Raw genomic sequence first — 21403 nt, forward strand, 5'->3', positions numbered from 1 at the left:
TTTTAAATTTTCGTATTTCCTGTTCTTCAAAGTATACTAAGATACATAAAAACTTTGTTGGTTTTGACCTATATGTAATCTGGTTGAGGATATTTGTAGTTTGCAGATGATTATATATTATTTAATTTGATTTATTGAAGCTAATTAAAATTATTTTACTATTCCAAGTTACTTCTGAATATAAACACAAAGTATAAGAAAATTATTAGTAAAATCTATCCATTACATGTTTCAGTAATATTCTTTTTTTTCCCCAAGTGAGGATTTTAAAAATTTGTATTTGTTTATTTATCAAATCTTCCTTCCTAGTGTGCAAGTCTGTATTTGGGGATGTAATTCAGTTTAGTTGCAAATGATGGTATAATAAAATGAATATTTCACATATGCATCTCTGCCGATTCACTAATATTTTGAGAAGTAGAGATACATAGAAGTTGATTCAGACTTGATATGAGGAAGAAAATTTTTACGATGCGGGTGGTAGAACACTGGAACAGGTTGCCCAGAGAGGTGGTGGATGCCCCATCCCTGGAACCATTCCAAGGCCAGGCTGGATGAGGCTCTCAGGAACCTGATCTAGTTGGAGATGTCTCTGCTCCTTGCCGGGGAGTTGGACTAGATGGCTTTCAAAGGACCCTTCCAACCCTAACCATTCTATGATTCTATGATACCTGCCATTCTCCAAGTCCATCAGGCGGGTCTGATCTGTGCTTGGGAAAAAGTAACACAGTGAGCAGCCACTTCTGGAACTGGCCAAGGCGTTGTAGCATTCTGTACATGCAAAATAATCCAACTTTAAGAGATTCAATCTATAGTAATTGATACTTTAGAACTTTTGTCATTTTACAGGACTGAGGAATATAATTGCCAAGAAATTTTCTGTTTCTCTTTTGGATTTTCATTATTTCCTCTGCATGAGGATTGGTCTTTCATTTTTTTTTCTACTTGGAGAATTGTTTTTTTTGGTCTGCTATTCTCTCTCCTATTTCCATTTTCATGAAGCCCATTTTTTTTTCCCCCCAGAACCATTAAATGTACACCTTTTTTTTTCTGAACGTGTGAAAAGAAAATATATTATGTTGCTCAGTTCTGTTCTCTGTAATTTCTTGTAACTGGTAGAGACGTTGACCAAGGTCTTGCAAATTAGAAACGGTTTTTGCAGAGATGGATTTACTGTATCATCAGTGAACTAACATTGGTATGATACAATTCCCACAAAAATCAAAGGGAGTCTTTCCCTTGGTTATAAAGAAAATCTCTCATGCCCATTGTCACCAGCAGTGACACAGTAACAATGCTGGAAGGGTATCAAGCAAGTCCAGTTTTATGTCAAATCGAGGCACTGGAGATTCTAATAAGTTTCCGTGCAGCCTATGCTCCATGCTACAACACAGATGCTCTTTCATGGTCCTGAGCTTCCAAGGGAAGTTATTTCGCTTTTCCTCCTCTCTTTACTCACTGCCTCCACCTCGTGGAACTGGCTTACCTGCCATGCATTAAAATTTTCTGAAGAATTGATAAACTCTTAGAAGAGGTGGCTCCGATGAGACAGATAGGTTCAACTTGGCCAGTTGAATGTAGAAATGGATTATGAAAAAAAATCAGTCAAGCCAATTTAGAATTTCTGAAAAAGGGGGGAAGATGGGCAGCTGGAGAAGAAAGTGCTAAACCACACTTGGAGAAAGAAAGTTATTATAGACAAAGGCTGGGAAACCACAATGGAATGGGCGTCTTCCAACCTAGCAGTCAATGACTGCATTTCACAAATTATCTCTTCTCCCTCCTCCCTCTTCCCTAAAGCATCTTTGTTTCATGTTTAAAACTTCTGTTTTTTGTAGCATGACTATTCATATTTATGTTTGCATCATCATGTGTTAGATGCTTTCCAAATACACGAGGCCAGAAGCTGTTCTGAAGGACTACTGTCTGACATGTCGAGACAAACAGAACACTAAAAGAAGATATTGCTAGTGTGCATGTACGCTCAAGATACTAATATTGAACATTTACATTGCAGTAATAAACTACCAAATTTGCGTCTCATTTTGGTAGCTTATGTTGTATCTTGTGCAATACAGGATTGCCCCTGTACATTGTGATGTTATTAGAGGAAAATTCATATGCACATGCAGAGTAGAGAAGCACAACAATTTAGGGCTAATTTGACTTAAGTGTTTTCAGTGATGCGATTGCTGCTGCTGCTGCAAGCCAGCATAAGCTTTAAGAGGTTCTTGTTCTCGAACATGTTTAAGAGAATAGAACCCCATTTTTGGCTAGAGTTTGCAATTTTCTTTTGCTCAGAGAGGTCACACACTGGACTTGATTGTAACCCAAAAGAAATTAAGTTCCTATACATAATTATTGTGAAGGTTGTGGTACATGATCAGAGCACGTGTACCGAGTGTCTGCAGTCTTAGTGGAGTGGTCATCACCATCTTCAAAAACATGGTTAGAGAAGGAGAAGGAATATGAGGTAGAGGTGGAGACCCTCTGCTCTCCCATTACAACCCCTTTGTGGTCAAAGTGGGATGTGGGGGATCCACTGGGTAGCAGTAAGATTGTTTGTCTGAGAAAATGCAAGAAGTTGGGCAACAAGAAGTCTGATATCACAAACAGGCTGTACTTACTCTGGGGTAGGACACTCTTTATTCCTGCTGAAGCTAATCAGGTACATGGAAGGGAATGAAAGATTTCTTGGACTAGAGAAAAAAAAAGTGTGTGAGTCTGTCTCATGATGATAAGGGCGATCATCTATGAGGAGAAGAAGTTGAGGGCTAATCTGTGCTTAAATAATGTTTTAATGTAAACTAAGCAAAATCTGTAAAGCACAGCCAGAAATCCTCCTCCCAGATGAATAGTCTTACTAATGTTGTATTTATTCTGAATAGTCTTACTAATGTTACATTATTTTTTTTCTCTCTGTAGTTTGATAGATGTCTCAGTCTCTTCTTCAGTCTCAATATTATTATCCTGACCTGCCTACATGATGTTGATTAGTTTTCTTTTTAAGAAAGTAGAGTTAGATCCCTCTGCTTGAATTGAGAAAGACTTTCTGTCTGTGTATTTCACATTCTATATAAGTAGTCTATGCTTTAGACTACTGTGTACAAGTTAGTGACTGCTTCTCTTTCTGTAGCAGCTGTGTTAAAGGTGAGAACTGTAGCTGCCTAATAGGTGACTAGTGTCTCTATATAACCACGGTAGCCACAAATATGTCTCCAAAGTGATGTATATCCTCTTAACATAGATAACTTAAAAGACAAGGGGATGAATAGATCACAGAGAAACATCATAAATGACTAACTTTGAATACTTACTTTTTGAAAATTTGGGATAGTTTAAATTAGTAATCCCCCTTAAACCTTTTTTTTTTAGAAAAATCAATGCCTGTAAATTAAAAAAATTGCGAAATGCCTAGAATATGTTGTAATGAAATGTTTTCTATTTAAAGATTGACTTCTTCCTAACTTCAAAATGTATTTTACTGGTTTTTACCTGCACACGTAAGTCTAAAAGCGAGCTATTCAGCTTCCAAAAAACAACAGTATAAATTTGAAACATCATCACAGTCTTTTCAGAACTGATGGGAAATGGTGCCACATCTAATACATTATTTATCAAGCTACGATTGCAGGAATAACAAATATCTTAATTACTGGAATTAATCAATTATGCCTTCATACATTAGTTGCCTGTAGTCCTCTGTAAGGAAAAAAAAAAAAGTTTCTTCCGTTATTCTACCTTTTTAAAATATGGCTATCATGCTCTCCTTCTTTCAAGCATTTAGAACAAAGTCCTAATAATTTAATTACATGCCTCATTCAAATGTAAGATCATATGAACCTGTAATGGCTCAAATCATCTGTTTACTAATAATTCATCCAGTGGGGTTTTTTTTTTTTTTCTTTTTTGGAAAGGAGAGGGGAAGGGAGAACCTTATCTGCAATTTCACTTTGGTACAGTATTATAATTATAAAAGAATAACAATATAGTTGTACAGTCTGCCATTTAGTTCAGTGTTTTTGGGTGCATTTAAGCTATTGAATTAATCTAACTTTGAAACAATAGAATATAATACTTTAATAGCTTGCCTTTGCACTGGCTTTGTGGGATGCTGAAATTAGTATTATAATGCGCTGTGTATAGTTTCTGCTGAATCTGATTGCTTTAGCAGCAGTCAGTTTGATAGTATCAGGTTCCAGCTTACATTGCTGGGTCAACATGGACCCAGGCCATTAAAGGAGAAAGGTTCAGGGAAAGTTCATTTCTATTGTTTTACCATGGTTACAAAACAGAAAAAAAAAAGGAGAAATCCTGCATTTGTAACATATTGCTTCCTTGGGCCCTGAAGGTAGTATGATCTTTTCTTCCTCTTAAATTGAACACAGAAATATAAACCTCATGATTATCTGTAATGTAAACAAAAGAATATTTTCTGATCACTTTTAAAGTAAAACACAGATGTTCTGAATTGACTGCTGATGTCATTAAACAAAATGTTTGTATTCATTTAATTTGATCTCCCAAACTGTTAGCGTTTAAATTTGTTACTAGGTCAATAGAAAAATTAAAACTTCATACGGGCTGTTATAATACTGACTTTTGTTTACATAATTTTCACTTTAATTAACTCACAGTAAGTCTGTTGAAAGAAGTGTGTTTACTTTTTCTTTAAAATATAACCTGTCCATTTCAGCTTTTTTTTTTTTATCGTTGTGGTTATAAATAAAGAAACATTTTAATGAAAAAGTATGATCTTAGATGTCATCATATGTGTTTAACATTTATTGCAAGGTTGTAAACCACTTGTGAGGTACCATTATGAATAGGTTTAAGTCTTAAGGTGAACATGTTCGTTACATATATAAGAAAGAAGAAAGGATAAATGACTTTTCACAGCATTAGTACGTTTTACACGTGAACTGTTAAGAAAGCTAATTCTGCAGCAATGAGTATTTCATTCAAAGAGGTAAATTGTGTAATGGATGTAATATAGAATAAAATTTGTATCTGTGCCAGGATGAAGAAATTCTATAAAGCAAAACACTGCACAAACATTCTCTTAATGGAAAGATTTGCATGAAATTTGACTGAACTCTGAGGGCTGTGACACAACATAATCTTCAACAATATGTTTTTATTTATAAAGGCCTTTATGTATAATTCCTGTAAGCCACTTTTTAGTTAAGTGAAGCTCTTTGTAGATCTGACTATTAAAGAAGTCGAAGAGATGATGGTATTCAAGACAGTGTTAGTTACGGAAGCTGGCATGCAGGAGTGAGTGTATATTTGTTACTTTCCAGAGTTGCCTGCCTCTGTTATTATTAAATGTGATCTCATTTAAGCAAAAAAAACCAAAACCAAACAAACTAATTTCATATATGCTAAGCTGGGCCAGGATGAATGTGTATTTTAATTTAAGATCTTTGCGGAACACACAGATAATATTGTTGACTTAGTATGTGTCATTAATCTTCCAAGATGATGGTGCAAGGCATGTGTTCTTATGGTCTGTCTACCCAAAGAGGTTTACAAGAGAGATCTGTGGTCATTCGGAAGAGTCACCTCACTATACAATTGCTATTGACTGAATTGATATTTGCATTTTAACAATAAGGTTGTGGAAAGAAAAAAACAAACAAAAAACTTGGTTATTTGTCATATGTGAGAGTTTGAAAACTTTATAGGGTGCAAATGAGTACTAAGTAAATGCCATTACCCTTTGTTTACCCTTGACTACACTTCTAGGTTTGATATCCATTAACAAATGACATCTGTTTTTTCAGTTGACGATGGTGCTCATTTTCTTTCTTAAATAAGAATCATAGAATGGTTTGAGTTGGAAGGGACCTTCAAAGGTTGTCTAGTCCAACCCCCTTGGAAGTTGTGCTCCTATAAAATTCTCTTATATGAAATTCTGTCCTACGTGTCCCATGCTGCTGAAGATAGGAAGTTCATGAAAGGAAGGATGAATTGAATTGGAGGTGTCTTAATCAGAATTCATAATAATAATGTGTTTACAACCATTAAAATTACATGAGGATTTTTTTTTTTTTTATTTTGGAAGTTCTTTATTTTGGCTGATGTGAGATATTTTTGAGAAACACACTTCGATCTTTTCAGACTTAGTGCAGCAGTAATTTAAATTAATTTCAAAGTCTAGTATCTTTCTCTCATGATGTGCTTTGGAGATGGGAGGTAAAGGGACTAAAGCAAGTGTAAGTTTTTCCGGTCACAGAGTAAATACAGAGCAGAGCCATGGTTAGGCATGTTAAATTACATATTAAAATAAACTTTTCACTGATTGTTTTCTCTCTTTTCTGTAAAATGGATCCTTTGATACCTTCCTATGTAACTGTATTATTTGAAGTTTCACCCAAATGAAACTACCAGAATTACTCAGAAATACAAATAAGAATAAAATCTTACCACAAGGAGATACATTTGTCAGCTCTGCTGTCTAAAAATATACTACTTGTACTCCGTAACAGAAACAACTGATTAACTTTTCAGTGTTTCCCTAGGATAACACATCAGTAGCAGACTGTCATTTCTCATAGGGCAAACTTTACATAAGGTAGTGCTGGGACAGCTTTGAGCACTGGCTATATTTCAAACCTGCAAACAGGGTATCTACAAACACCGACTAAAGAGTTATGGTGTTGTATTTTACAATATTACCAGATTTGATCCTCTGTAGCTTGATAGCAAGGCATGAATGAAGTCTAAGTTGTTGAAAGGATAATGAATAAAAGTATCTGTGCTTGGATCACTTCAATATTTCCACTTCAACCTATAGTACTGTCTATTTAAAAAAAAAAATAATTTTTTTTTCTAAGATTTGGGAGTCTTGTATTGGTATTCTGTATTGTCCAAATTACTACAGTACTACTGCTCAGGAGGGAAAACTGTGTTACTATTCCTGTGTTTCTAGATGCTGCTCTGCAAAGAAAAGAAGAGGTTAAATTTAGGTGATTGTTTCTGTTCATTGCCTTGCACAAGGAAAATAAAATGGAAACTTATTTTATGATATTCCATAGTAGAATAAAAAGGCCAAGCAAGGCTACCTCTAAACTTACAGTGGCATCTCAGTTTCACAAACAGGAGATTTTGGGGCACTGGGTACACAGATCAGGGATTTTTCCTGCTATATACCAGAATTTATTTTTTCCCTGTGAGTTCATATTTTGCAAGTAAAGCACAACTGGAGTACACACAGGGATTTACTACTTAGAAGGTACCTACAAGGGTAACGAGCTCTCTTGTATCTCTTGGTCCATGTGGAGTTGAGCATTGTGTGATGAGCATTGTGCTGGGTGTTGCACAAACCCATTGCTGCACTCATAGCTTGTTTCTGTCCAATTTGAAGTCTGAACAACAGACATGAAACTAGTGATGTGCATGCTCGTTAACTTTTAGTTTAGAACTTGCTTGCTGATATCAGATAGAAGGGCACTCGGTCAGAGAGCAGACTTGTCTCACCAGTGTTCCTTGTAGAATGCTACCCAACCTAGGTATCATCTGTTCAAAGCAACCTGTCATTTTAGTGCTTGATACTCATCTAGTAGATTCATTCATACATAGATTTGTATTTACACCTATATGCAAATACAAACCACCTTATTTAAAGGTTTATATTCTTGATTTTAAGGAATACCGCATTCTTACCATCAATCATGTTACATCAGCTGTGCAGTTGTAGCTATATAGACTGATGGAGAGTCTTTTCACTATTTGATATCACTACTATTATTCTCAAATGTGCAATAAAAGTCACTTTTAAGCTTTTATTTAGGTGGTTCCAGCAATTCTTTGGAAGTGTATGGTTAATGAGTGTAGGTTTTCAGAATTAAAAATAAGGTGAATAAAGGGCAGTGAACATTAACCACAGTCTCTGGCAGAAGGCAGAATAAAATTTTTCATTTTGAGTATAAATAGTTTTTTAAAGGGCAAAGGGTTTAAGATATAGGCAGCTTCATTAAAAAGGTGACAGTTCACTTGTTTCAGTATTTCATGCGAAGAATTGTGGCCAATTAAGTGATGAATGCATTCAGATATTACAGTGGATACACTTATATGATGGAACTACATTATCAACTGTTATGAATAAGAATGGCGTATTAATTAGCAAACTATCAGGAGAACCAGAGTCTTTTAACAAAATATTTTTTTTTCTTTCTTACTTGAGCTTAAATCAGCACTGTAGTGTTTATGTATCTTTTAATTTAACACAGGTGGTAATGAATGCCAGCTCTGTGACCCCTTGAGCAATGGGGCTGGCTTGTTTATTGTGTAGGTATTTTTTCTTGTTGTGTTTCTGTTAGGATTTTTTTTTTTTTTCTTTTTTTTTTAATGGAGCTCAGAATGGCAAGTGTTGCCCAGTATGTCCTACTGGAAAACAAATTTGTTTTTCTAAATGAGTTAAAGAAAAATTTTGTAAACAAAGATTATATGATTCTATATTCACTTATGTATATATGTTTATATATGTGTTCAAGATAGATATGTGCTATTATATGGCCTAATTCTGCTTTGAGTCTAATTAGTTATTTGTACATGCAATTATCTGATTTATGTTCACAAATTTGTAATTACATGTGCAAGTTATATGCAGAGATGAATGCAGATGGTTAGAAAACAAGCCTTGAAGCAGGACTGTTCATTCCAACTAAAGTTCATACATGTAAATCATTGTTTCAGGCCATCTGCAGACTCTAACAGACATAACCACAACAGTTACACTTGCTTCGTGTTAGGAATCTTCTCAGCAACTTGAAGTAGAAACTTTTTTTTTTTTAAAAAATGAAAGCTTAAAATTCTTTCAGATTATGTCATTATGGATCAAACTTGCCTTTCTGACCTATTAGCTCCATGCTTGACGTTTTTATAATATACATAGTAGACGTTGTTTTGAGGGGATGTTTTTAGAATTAAAAGCCTAAGAAAAGATGAAAACAGTTGAGGAAAAAATAGACTTTGCATCTGTTATAGTTTGGGGTTTCATGTGGGTGAATAGCACTGTTAGAAGGAATCATTTAGCTTGCATATTTAAATTGTGGGTGCAGTTTGTGCTGTAAGGTTGAGTGAAAAGGGAAGGGCATCTGTTATAACTTGACAGAGCATTTGTGGGAAGCATGCACTTTAGATCACTGCTTTTTGTACAGGATTTTTTTTTGTAGTTGCAAGAAGTATTCTGAAAAGTAAATAGAGGAAATAAATATGATTTTGCAAGGTTTTCTTGTTGGTATTGCCAATATTTCTAAATAACTTTCTTCCGGATCTCCAGTGCTGTGATTTCTGTACTTCTGTTGGATATTCTGAGTACTCCTTCTGAAGCGATGTTTTTATCAAGTAAAAATACATCAATATGGTTTGAATTTGTACATGAGTTCTGTTTAATAATTGTATTTCATTGTTCATTCAGACTTATTTCAACTCTAGCTTATATGGCTGTCATCATCAAAGGCTTGTGTTTCACAGTTTTTTCATAATCATGAGAGCCAGCATCCTTAAATGCTTTAAGAACATTCAGGCAGATCTACTGTTTCAGCTAATTAGATGAAGCAGTGAACTTTTTTTGGCTTGATTTACTTCTGACATCATAATTCTGCCACCCAACAGAATTAGATTAATACCTTATCTGTTTTTCCCTTTCCCATAGATGACTTAAAGATCTCAATTTCATTAAGAGAACAGTCACATTTCAGTAATACTTTAAACTTATGTACTGTCACAGCTGTATTCAAATCTGGTACTGTAATTTACTCCAGTAACACTCAGAGTTCTAACTGATTTTATTTCCTTTCTTGCCCTTTGGGCCGTTCGGCTATTCAAGTAGAGTGGTGAGTCAAGCAGAATCTTTTTCTTAGATTCTTTCATTGTGTTTGTAGTGGGACTTCGAGCATCAAGTAAGAGCTGACAGGTCTTGCTGTAATATGCGTTCTGTATATTCTTGCACTCTTGTACCTTGTATTTTGTACTCTTGTATCAAGAATATTCCTGATCTTGCTGAGAAGCAGAGTGATTTGGGCTGCAGCGTTGAGGAAGAGGGAAATGACATGATGTTTATGTGACTGGTCTGTTAGGAAAAGGAGTAATTCAACAAAGTCTTCTCTAACCCCCAAAAGCTTAGTATTCTAGTACTAACCAGTGCTCGTGCATTGCTGTGGTAGGTGCCTTTGGAATGGGATATGGAATGCAGTATATTTTCTTTCACTTAAATTAGTTATTTGAACCACTGATAAACTGGTACTGCATTTCTGACCAAATATCCATTTTTGGCCATTTTGGTTTAAAAATAGCAGAAAAGTGTTCTCTTACTGAAATGCTGCAATATTTTGTCAGTATTCTTTCCTACTCACTCCTGTAAGACAATCTGATTCTTTTGAAGATCATTCATATACTTCTTTGTGAAGATTTTTAAATAAATCTTTGTATTTATTTTTACCAGCATTGTTTGCTGTCTGAGTAACTCCTTCTAATATACCATTAGTTCAGCACTAATTATTGCGTGAGAACATTTTCTGTTTAACTGTGAGAACAAAAAATAAATTTAAGGTAATTGCACTGAGAGTTTTATTGTTTTATACGACTGCTGCAAGTAAAAAGGACATGGTGTGATTTCTAATGTTTGTTTTACTAACTGCCGAAATAGATATATGCCCAGTCTTAGAACTGCATTCTTTTGCTTTGTTCTTGAGTGGGAGTAGAAAGAGGAAACTTAAAATAGTGAAGTATAGGGTTTAGATCAATGTGCTTTGTCATTTTTTTTTGCCTTTAAAATGCTCGTTCAGTGCATTAGAAATATTTATGAAGGTTACCTTGGCAAGCAAGTGTTTTCCAACCAAAGGAATTAAATTGGTTTAAATTTAATAAATTAAATAAAAGCTTTAGTCAATATTCCTAGACCTTGTTTTTTCAGAACTGACACGCCCTTGGCTCGAGTTTTATTCGTGTGAAGGCTGCATGTGTGATACAGAGAGCAGTATGGAAGCTGTCCCAAAAACCAGAAGTACCATGTATACCATGGGGGACGAGTCCACTGTCTTTGGTTACAGGTTGTCACAGGGCATTCCTGTCATTGCACTAAGTCAGCAAGTGGCCTCAGCCCGTGACATCCTCAGCCCGTGACATCCTCAGCCCCTCTGCCTTGGCCATGGTATGGCGAGCACATAGTAACCACTTCCAGTGGCTGTTCACCTAAATTTCATTCAACCAGCTTCTCTGAGGTCAAAAATTCTGTGTCGGTCTTTGGAGCACTGAGAGGAGGTAGAACAACTGAGAAATAAAAAGATAGATTTTTCGATAGGTACCTAAATAAGATGCATAAATGCTGGTTTAGCTAAAATTGATATTGATATTCAAAGCTGTTCTAAGCAGTTCTAAGAACATAAAAATTACATTAAGTAACTTGTTACAGATTTGCTGCCTATCACCTCTGGAGTGTAACTCTCCCTTGCCACCACCCAGTATTACTGATTATTAAACTGCCTGGCCAATGGCAGCTTCACTGTATCATGTCTGCTCAGTTTCAAATGAGGACAGTATTTCTGTGCACTAAACTTGCTCACAGACAAGTTTAAAAATAAAACTGTAAATGTAGAAAACCGGCCCTGAAAATAATTAGTTTTGGCTAGAAAGGCAGTTTGCCTTCTTAGAGCTTGTTAGAGTTGCTGATTTCTTTAGGGATACGTCATGTATTGAATAAAAATAATTTTAAAGAGTGAAACTTTGTTCATCTAGAGTTATTTTTTGCAGAATTATTCCTCAAAGTCATGACACGAAAAAGATAAATCCCAGCATTATCTCAACTTTGTTGCAGATTCTTTTTATTTGTATATGTTGTATGTGTTTTGCTGTGCAGTCATCTATAAAATGCTAGTAACGTACTCTGAGAGGTATGTACTACTCATGAAGAGCTTCAGTACCTTCCTTTGTGCTCAGAAATCTAACAGAAATCAGTGGGACCTCTAAGTGTCTTAAGGGTTTCAGGGATGAGACCCTTAAATTTTAAAGCCATGGCTGCCTTGTGGCAGATTGTGAAAAGAACTGAATTAAAAGTCAGCTTGCTTTTAAAGCCTGCAGATAAACCCAAACCTGTTCTTCCTTTGTCTCTTTTCACATGATTATGCAGGACCAGATCTTCTGCTGATTATGTCTGCTTTAAATTTTTTTACACTATCAAAGTGATTTTTAGGAGCAAGATCATACTTTGATAATACAACTGGAGGTGTATAGAACTTTAAAAGTATAATCAAAGCACAACATTTTAGCTGATAGTAACCACCGATTCTTCCATTTTTTTTTATTCTTTAATTCAGCCATCTGTTGTTGTCTAGATTCAGTAACATGGGAAGGATGTAAGACTAATATATGTTGATTGAAAGACCAAAAAAGTGCTACTTCAGAGAACTTCTAAGACAATATACTCTGAATTGCTTCTCATGTTTTGTACTTTTCATGGCAGTCCCAGTGCAGAAGGCATATACACCCTTTCCTTGAAAGATGAAGATGCTAGAGCCATAGTATTCCTTGAAGTATTGGTGAAAGTTGAAGGGATAACATGCAAATCTGAACAAAAATTGATGAATTTATTTTCAGTGGTTCTGGAAAGTGTTCTGAATATCTACTTAGCTGATGCTAGTGAAGCAAATATTTCCCTCCATTTTTTAGAGTTTCAAGATTCATCAGTCTTCACCATTATTTCCCCTGTCACATAATGGTGTATTGTACTTGTAAATCATTATAATTGTCTACAAACATAAAGCTCAGTTGTCTATGGGAATGTCTTCTAAGCCATGAAAAAAGTCTGCAAATATTGATACAAACGTACACAAGCCTATATAAGGCAGATAAGTTTTGAGGGAGCTAAATGTATTTCGGTGCTTCACTTCAGAAACTTGATTACTAAGTTAGTAATATGTGGTCCTGTAAGAAGCTTTAATTTTCTTCTTCAGTATGTGTTAAGATATCTCACATATGAAAACTTCAGTTTTAGAGAGGAAAAAAAAATCTAACTTAGATATTTATATTTCTAAAAGCAGGAAGAGTGACAATATTTCTGTGAGATATCCTTTTCAATGGATGAAAAAGGAACTGTTAACTTCCCTTTGATTTCTCCCCAGATCTTTAAAACAGTTAATTGTTGTGGCTTCCCTGAATCTTTGTTGAAATTGTGTGATTTCTGCTCTCTCTAATTTAATCTTCAAAGAATGAAACAGTAGAGAGGAAGACCAGCTATGACTTCCAGATGTAGGTCTGTTTCTTCTAGTGTCTTCTTGTGGAGTCCTAGAAGACTCCTTCACTTCCCTGTACTATGACAAGATTCATAAGACTTACGTCGGCTTTTTGGGTTTTGGCACTTCAGCATGTTTAACTTATCTCTAAAAAAAAAATAATCAAAATTTTAGTCATCTTCAGAATCAAAATGAATCAGCTTTGAGTAGTTTACCCATTGAGATAATTAGCATTACCTTAAGAAGTCAAATGTGTCTTCAGAAGTGCCAGTGTTGTTTTTCCATTTATTTTTTGTCAGATTAAAAGACAAAAATCTTACAATCTCTTTTATATGTCCATAAAAACTTGTAGATAAAATCTAAATTTGAGTAAAAAAGAGTCTTATCAACAGTTTTTAAATTATGATTTTTGTATCTCAGTGACATCAACTGGAAGAATAACTTACATTGCTCTGGTGTTTAAATTTATCTTTTGCATAACAAATCAACTCACATCTATTAAAATAATATTTTATTTCCATACTGAAGACAAATCTACTGATTTTGATACAAAGTAGGAATGTGAGTACTTTGAAGTGGGCTTCTTATCTTGGAATAAAAGTAAACTTGTCCTAATGTGAAAATAAGTAGATCTTTACTGTACACGAATTTAGGAAAAAAAACCAGCAGAATGATTCATTAAGCTATTTTTATCACTCTGTTTGTGATAGTTGAACTCATTTGCTGTGCTTTTATTTTTTTTAAGAAGTTTATAATATAGCTATAAAAATGGTAATGAACTACAAAACAACATGCAAGTTTTCAAACAGAATCAAAGTTGTTATTTTTTTAAAGTAATTTTTTACATATCGTTTTTTCCACAACTTTGGTAGTGATTCACACAAAATTCTTGCAATTCTTACAGTTTGAAAACAGATCTTATAAAATGGTAGTGTTTCAAGTTAGGAATTCTGTTAATGAAACAAGTACATAATATAAGTAACAAATTAGGACAATAAGTGTTACTTAATCACTTATTGAGGACAATCAGTGTGTGCTTATTTTAACCAATCAGAGATTTACTCATTTTAATAATGTATTGCGTAGTCTACTGTGACTCTAAATCAGATCTTCCAGACCTTAAGAAATAATTCTTACATGTGTTTTTCTGCGTTGTCATAAGGAACAGACATTTCTTAAATAGATAAAAGGCGTTTTTATAGTAAACTGGAGTTAGTGCTTTGCCATTTAAAAATTATATCAGGTTAAAAGAGGTTTACTTCTCAGAAATTTCATTTAAATATTGTTAATTGGATTGGAATTGGGAGTTTAGGACTTAATGTAAACACTTATTTGGTGAAGTTTGGGATAAGTCATGGGATGGATTTGGGCTAATGGGCTCATTTATGGATTTGAGAGTGACGTCCCTTTTGTACAGAGTAGCGCAATCAACTTGATTGTAGAAGGCAACCAAAGGAAGAGTTTTACCTTGAATATTTCAATATCACTCACCTATAGTTTGCTGCTGACCTTCTTTTACAGATTTAGTCAATGAGTTTCTTCTCCTAGGCTTTGAAGAGAGGTGATTTTATTCCTCAAAATCAAAGACACAAACATTCGGGCTTCACCGTGGCTATATTTGGTAGTAAGCATCAAAGAGCGTCTTTACAGGCGTGAACTTGTTGTTTTTTAAAGACTTGGAAGTCATTGGCAGGTTGTGCATTATGCCATGACACCCTGCTTGTGTTTTTTATGCTGTTGTCAGACCCTTCCATACTCACTCATATCACAGCAGTGATTTGAGAACAGTACATCATCATAGGTAGTTAAATTAAGCCATTAAAGTTTTCTTACATAGTGGCATTTTTTTTGGTGGGTGAATATATTAGAAACACTCCATTTAAATCCGATCATTTTTGTCTATAATGTTTTGATCAGTTTTATGTGTGTTCATGGTATGTTTATTTTTATTGTAAATCACAAAGGAAATTTCAAAGAAAAACTTAAGACACTTGATTTGGTTCTGTGAGCCAGAATAAGACAATATTATTTTTCTACAACTGTTTTTCTTGTAGTTGTGAACCTATGACAATTTTGTTTGTATTAAAGAAAATAAAAAATCCCAAACCAATCAAAGAAATTATCAAGCTTATAATTTTAATAATGACCTCAGCTCAGGACATTAAGTTGGGAATTAATGATCAGTTAAGGTTAATGACTCAATGCCTTGAGTCATTAAACTCCAAGAAAATGCCCTGTACTTTGATTGTTTTTGGTTTATTAAAGGTAAGTTGTAGAAGCTGCAAAAAAAAAAAAAGAGGATAATTCCAAACACAAGGGGAATGAATATGAACAGAAAACAGAGTTATTTTATTATCTGCCTCCTTCTGCACTACCGGCATTGCTAACATTATCTTTGATTCGAGTTTTGTTAATGTGAGGACCTGTCGTAGCCATCTTTCTTTTCTTTCTTGTTTTGGAACAAATGAACCTCAGGTGTTTGGCAAAGCATAGGTTAACACTGCAGTGTTAGAACTGCACATCACCTTTTCCTGTAAAGTCATTCCACAGTGTCCCCTAAATAAGAAGTTATAGGGTATTGCAGTAGTGCTGTGCTATGATCTGTATGTAAGGATACAAGCACCTGGATATGCATTGTATGGAGCAGGTACATATTTGCATGTAAGTGGGTAATAAGTATTTTCATTGTAATCCCTATCTAATTTGTATGCTACTTAGACAGTCCAGGAGGTGGAAAGTTGTGTATGTGAGCATTTAACAGACAAGGAGTGCTTAAACCTGAAGCCCTTTATTTTTTCCATACTGGACAGATGTAAGTTGCTATGATGGCAGCTGCTCAACAATATCTTACAAATAATTCAGAGTTCTTTCTGACATAAAGTAGTATATTTAAAGTAAGGTGTCTTAGTGAGATTTTCACTTTAAATAGAATAAGGGTTAAATGATAACTTGACTTATCTTTTAAATGACAAAAAATAAAGAAATTGCAAGACCTTTTCACACATTAGATATGTATTGTCATTTATCATCTAGATATCAGGCTAGCAGTGCGAAGTAATAAAACATATCATCGAAAAATGTGCTATAGGTCTGAATCACTCTTTCATTCCACCTCCCAGCTAACTGTAGTATTAAATCAAACAAGCAGAACATTTCCTTAGGCAGCCATTGCCTTTTAATTTCCTGAAGAACCTTAAAATATCATTCATTACAAGTACTACACATATTTGGTTTTTAAAAGTCTCATAAATCAATAGCAGGCTGACTGTAATAATTATTACAAGTTAGTGCATAATTTTCGTGCTGAAGGCTGCATGCAGAACTTTAGCATATGCAAACGAGGCAATTCAAACTGTGTATAGATATTAATATGAAGAAGCAGGTAACGAGGTGCAGGCTATGAATTATGCATCAAGAGCGGCTGATCTTCAATGAGGAAAATGAATTCAGCATGTAATCTAATTAGTGATGGAAGTCTATTACATCTAACTGCAAAAGCAACCGTCCTTGAAACAAATTTATTTACAGTCCATGTTACCACTTGAAACAACTTTGAAATGATGTGTAAGACAACAGCTTAATTGTAAAAATTTTTTTGTTTGTTTGTTTCAGTTCTAGACCTGGAAGGCCTCCTAAGAGGACTCAAAGTGTCACCTCCCCAGAGAATTCTCATATCATGCCACATTCTGTCCCTGGTCTAATGTCTCCTGGAATCATCCCGCCAACAGGTAGGATTGCTAGAAACACCTTCATACGGGCAATTTTTTGAATACTTGACTTATACACTTGTTAATAAATTAACAGTCTGAGAAACCAGCACCCAAATATCACAACAGAGTTCCATCGTGTAACACGATTGCTACATAAATGTATAGTATATAATGGAAATTCTGGCAGCTCAGTACTTTAAAATACAAATAACAGAGCAAATAATAATCCTTTATAATTTGCCCCCCTATTCTTTATTTTCCTATATAAACAAAAAACCTTTCAAAGCATGAATTACCTGTCATTAGACAATAGTCTCCCTATTAATTTTTAATAGATCAGATATCTTCTGATTTTTTTTTTGCTGCTTTGCTTGATTAGATAATGTCATCATGAATATAGTTGCCTGAAGAAACCAAGTTAGTTAAAATAACTCCATGCTGCACACATATCTTAATTTTTCATCCTGAAATTCTATTTTTGGTATGTCTCCTGAGGCCTTATACTAATGTAAAGTCCCATAACAGTCTGTTTCTCAAACTGCTAGTTTATTTTGAAAGTTACTGTAACATCTCCTAGCAATGACTTACTCTTAGACATAGTTAAATTAAGAAAGGCTGTGTTGCAGGAAGGAGATGAGCGGGGCCACCTGAAGATGGAGGGACACAACAGTCAAGCTGTTGGTAGTGGTGCCAACTCTTCAACTTACAGAGATGAGTTAAATTTTCCCACTTGCTTCAGCAAAGCTCACCTGAGCTTCCACTTCTTCCTCAGTTGCTCTCCACTTGTTTGCACAGCTCAGTCACTAGCACTGATTTTCTTTAAGGGAAAGGAAGGATAATAAACTCTACAGATTACAATAGAGAGGATGATTACTAGGTCTTGGAGACTGGATAAATGGGTGGATGTTTGAGTACATGCCCATGATCATGTGTCTGTTTTAGTATGATCCTTGGCATGGTCATAGATGACTAATATTCTCAAAAAAAATCTACACCATTCGGGAAATATTACGTGCCAAGAACTGTTGGCAGTTTGCATGCAAATGTCTTGTCTGGAGGAGGGAGGAAAGTGAAGAGAGTTTAGCTCTTGGGACAAAAGTGGGGCCATCCCTCTTGGCCTTAGGGCTCGACAGCTGCTTTACTTAGTGAGATAGACACATAGGCAGAAATATTTTATTAGAAGTTTACAGTTTTTCAAAAGACTAAAGATAAGAGGAGTGGCAAATTGATGAGAAGTCAGGCAACTACGGTTGGTAAGAGTGAGTTATAAAGTAAGCAGAGGGATAAGTAAAGAGGGATGAGACTGAGAATGTAAGCAAGCATGAGAGGATGTCAGGCAAGTAGGACTTACAGTGGTAGACTGGGCAAGTGTGACTAGCCAAAAAAAAAAAATGAATTGGGATTAACATATTTTACACAATAGGATTTACAGGATAAAGTCTAATAAAAGAAATAGAGCTGGTGCAGAGTGAATGCAACATGAGAATAGTAGATAGTCTGTGTGGGGAAAGAACGAAAGTTTTTGCACGGCAGAAGCATTCGTGTTTGAGGGAGAGATCAAAAATTGCAGAAGCAAAGGGAAATTATTTGGCGGAAGTAAGACAGGAAAATATCGAAGAAAAAAATGCATATGAAAAGTAGAAAGGAGATGGCATGAAAGAAGTCAGAGACAAATAAGCAGGCCAAAAAGAGGGAGACAGGGAAAAAAAAAAAATATTTGTCAACAGTATCATTTGGAGTTTTGTGTTACAGTTAATATATAAGAGCAGATCACCTCTTGATATAATATCTTCTGGGGTTTTTTTTTTTGTTTTTTTTTTTTTTGTTCTAAGAAAGCAGCTTAAAACCACAGCTAATGCCTAAAGTATCCAATTCCTCTCTAGTCCTTTAAAGCTGGTTATAACAAGATAACAATAAAAATACATGGTACTAAAAACACAGATCCAATTTCTTAGATTCTTAGATCTTTTTAAAATGTTGATTAAGGAAAAGGAAGAAAATAATTCACAATTAACGAAAATAGGCATATGTAAGATTATAATTCATTGAATCCTTTTACAATGGTAATGCTTTGTGAGTCTCTTTCAAAAGAGGAAGGATTTAAATGAAATTGCTACTAAGTTTGAACTAGTTTCACATTACATGGCTTACCACAACAGAAGGGGTGAACATGATTTTTTCCCATTGTGGTGGTGCTGAGTCTCAAACAGCACAAAAAAATGCAAGCACTGATGCTGTTAGAATCAAGCTCCATGGAGTATGGCTCAGCACAGGTAAGGAGCATCATGACAGCAGCGCTACATGACAGTCATTCCAGCATTTCATAGACAGACAAGCTTAGGAATAGGCTTACAATCTGATTTTACAAGTTCAAGTCAATGAACATTTGTGTATCTGCAGTGTGAATGAGTACCAAAACTGCTGTAAGAGCCCTACCAAGAACGAACTGCAATAGATGACATAGGTGCCATTGTTATGTGATACCACATTAGTTGATACTAGCAAATTCTTGCTGATTGTGAACATTTTCCTCCATATTTTCACTGTATACTAATGGAACCACAGGATAGTCGAGATTGGCAGGCATCACTGGAAATCATCTAGTCCTACCTCTGCTGGTCAAAGTAGGGTCACAAAGAGACGTTGTTGAGGGCTGTGTCCAGCTGGGATTTGAGTATCTTCGAGGATGGAGAGTCTACAACATCACTTTGCAACCTATTCCAGTGTTTGACTACTCTAAAAATAAAATATTTTTTTTAATTACTTTTCAATGGAATTTCCTGTATTTCAATTTGTGTCTGTTGGGCAACACTGAGAAGATTCTGGCTCCCTCTTCCTTACTCGGCCCCATCGCTCATTCATACACATCGTTAAGAGCCCCTTGAGCCTTTTCTGGATTGAACAGTCCCAACCCTCTCAGCCTCTCTTCGTATGTCAGGTGCTGCAATCCCTTAATCATCTTTGTGGCCCTAAGATGACTCTTTGAGAAGTTTGTGAAGTCTGAATTTCCTGTTAGGATCTAGTTCTAAGCAGAAAAAAAATCAAAGTACCAGATTGTTAAGTGCTTTTTCCTCCTGCCTTCTTTTTTTTTTTTGTAACAAATTCTTCTTTTTTTAAGCTTTCTGATTGATATAATAATCTGAGTATAAAAACTGAGTTTCCTTCCTGCCTACAAAATAGTGTAAGTGATCACACAAACAATTATGTGCTATTTAATGTTCTTTAAGTAACAGAGATCTGCAATTATTAGGTATAGCTAGGATACACAATGCTACGATTTAATGTACGATTTTTACTTGAAACTTTTCCATTTTCTGAAATCTGCTGCTTAATAGAGAGATATACATATAAAGGCAGAAATCCTGGTTTCTAAAGGGGCTGGTTCTGCATGCATTATTTGTGTGTGCAAATAATGCTGGCACAAAACTGCATGCTGAGACTTAGCGTGACATTTCAGTACTGTACATTTTTGTAGGAGGCCAAGTTAAGGAGCCCTTGAAAATGTATTATGTTACTGCTCCAATCTGAAAACCCAGAGAATATTGCATCATCACTTAGAATGGATTTGCTTTAAAGGACGATTTAGGGACTAAGCTGAGATTTAGAGACTATATTGCAAAGGGAAATAAAGGGAAAAAAAGGAATAATATTCCGCTTTTATTTTTTTTAGGGAGCGTAAGTTGAAGAAGTGAGAATCACCTCTTGGGTGGTGTTCTGTACATTTTATCACAGGATTCATAAATACTATCGACAATTGCTGATCTGTCCGCTGTCTTTCATTAGGGTCAATTTACAGAATGTTCCCAACTTTCGAAAAGACTGGTCATCTGACAAAAGACAGTCTTTATTAAAATAATGTAAAACCTTTGAACGTGTGACAAAATGAGAAATGTGTAGTAACAGGAAATGAACAGCTTCTTGAATTGTCCAGAGAATTAAAATATCCAGAGAATTAAAACCTACCTATGTTAAAAATGATGTAGTCAGAAGAAAGAGGAGTTTGGTCTAGGTTCAGACAGGTGTACTGACTTTTTAGGCTTATCTGGATAACACCGTTTGAAGCCCTTCCAAAACTATACAGCTCATCATAGTTAACTTTGATCTGCGTGTCTCTGTGTACTGCATATCTTTTCTTGGCTGATGCACTTAGAAGGCTTCAAAAGTTGTCTAAAGTTGAAACGGTAGATAACTATAATTAATCAGAAAAGCAGTGCTGTAATTCCTGAGTGTATGATATACATTGTGCTCTATCTTTTTATGTCTGTAGTTGCTATATAACATATAAAATATTTCTGTTATTTTTCATACAAACTTTAAAAAGCAATTCTCTTCCCTTTTTTTTTTGTAACTATTCTTAAGTATTTTAAGTTTTGAAAATGTTTTGTAAAGTTCCAACTTCCATCCTGTACAAAACTCTCCAAGTCATGAAGCATTTTTGTTGGAGGTTAGAGTAAAGAG

General features: G+C 35.0%; 1 protein-coding gene across 4 annotated transcripts in view; it reads left to right on the plus strand.

The window, feature by feature from the left end:
- DACH1 (dachshund family transcription factor 1) overlaps nucleotides 1-21403 on the plus strand; it is a 365740-nt gene that overhangs the window by 133528 nt on the left and 210809 nt on the right. For all 4 annotated transcript variants that reach the window (XM_086771789.1, XM_086771787.1, XM_086771790.1 and 1 more), the window contains exon 2: nucleotides 16848-16963. In XM_086771789.1, coding sequence (XP_086627915.1) covers nucleotides 16848-16963 — 116 coding nt within the window. The remainder of the gene's footprint in view (nucleotides 1-16847; nucleotides 16964-21403) is intronic.

The sequence above is a fragment of the Chlamydotis macqueenii genome, chromosome 1, assembly GCF_036417535.1.
Source record: "Chlamydotis macqueenii isolate bChlMac1 chromosome 1, bChlMac1.mat, whole genome shotgun sequence".
Classification (NCBI taxonomy): Eukaryota; Metazoa; Chordata; class Aves; order Otidiformes; family Otididae; genus Chlamydotis; species Chlamydotis macqueenii.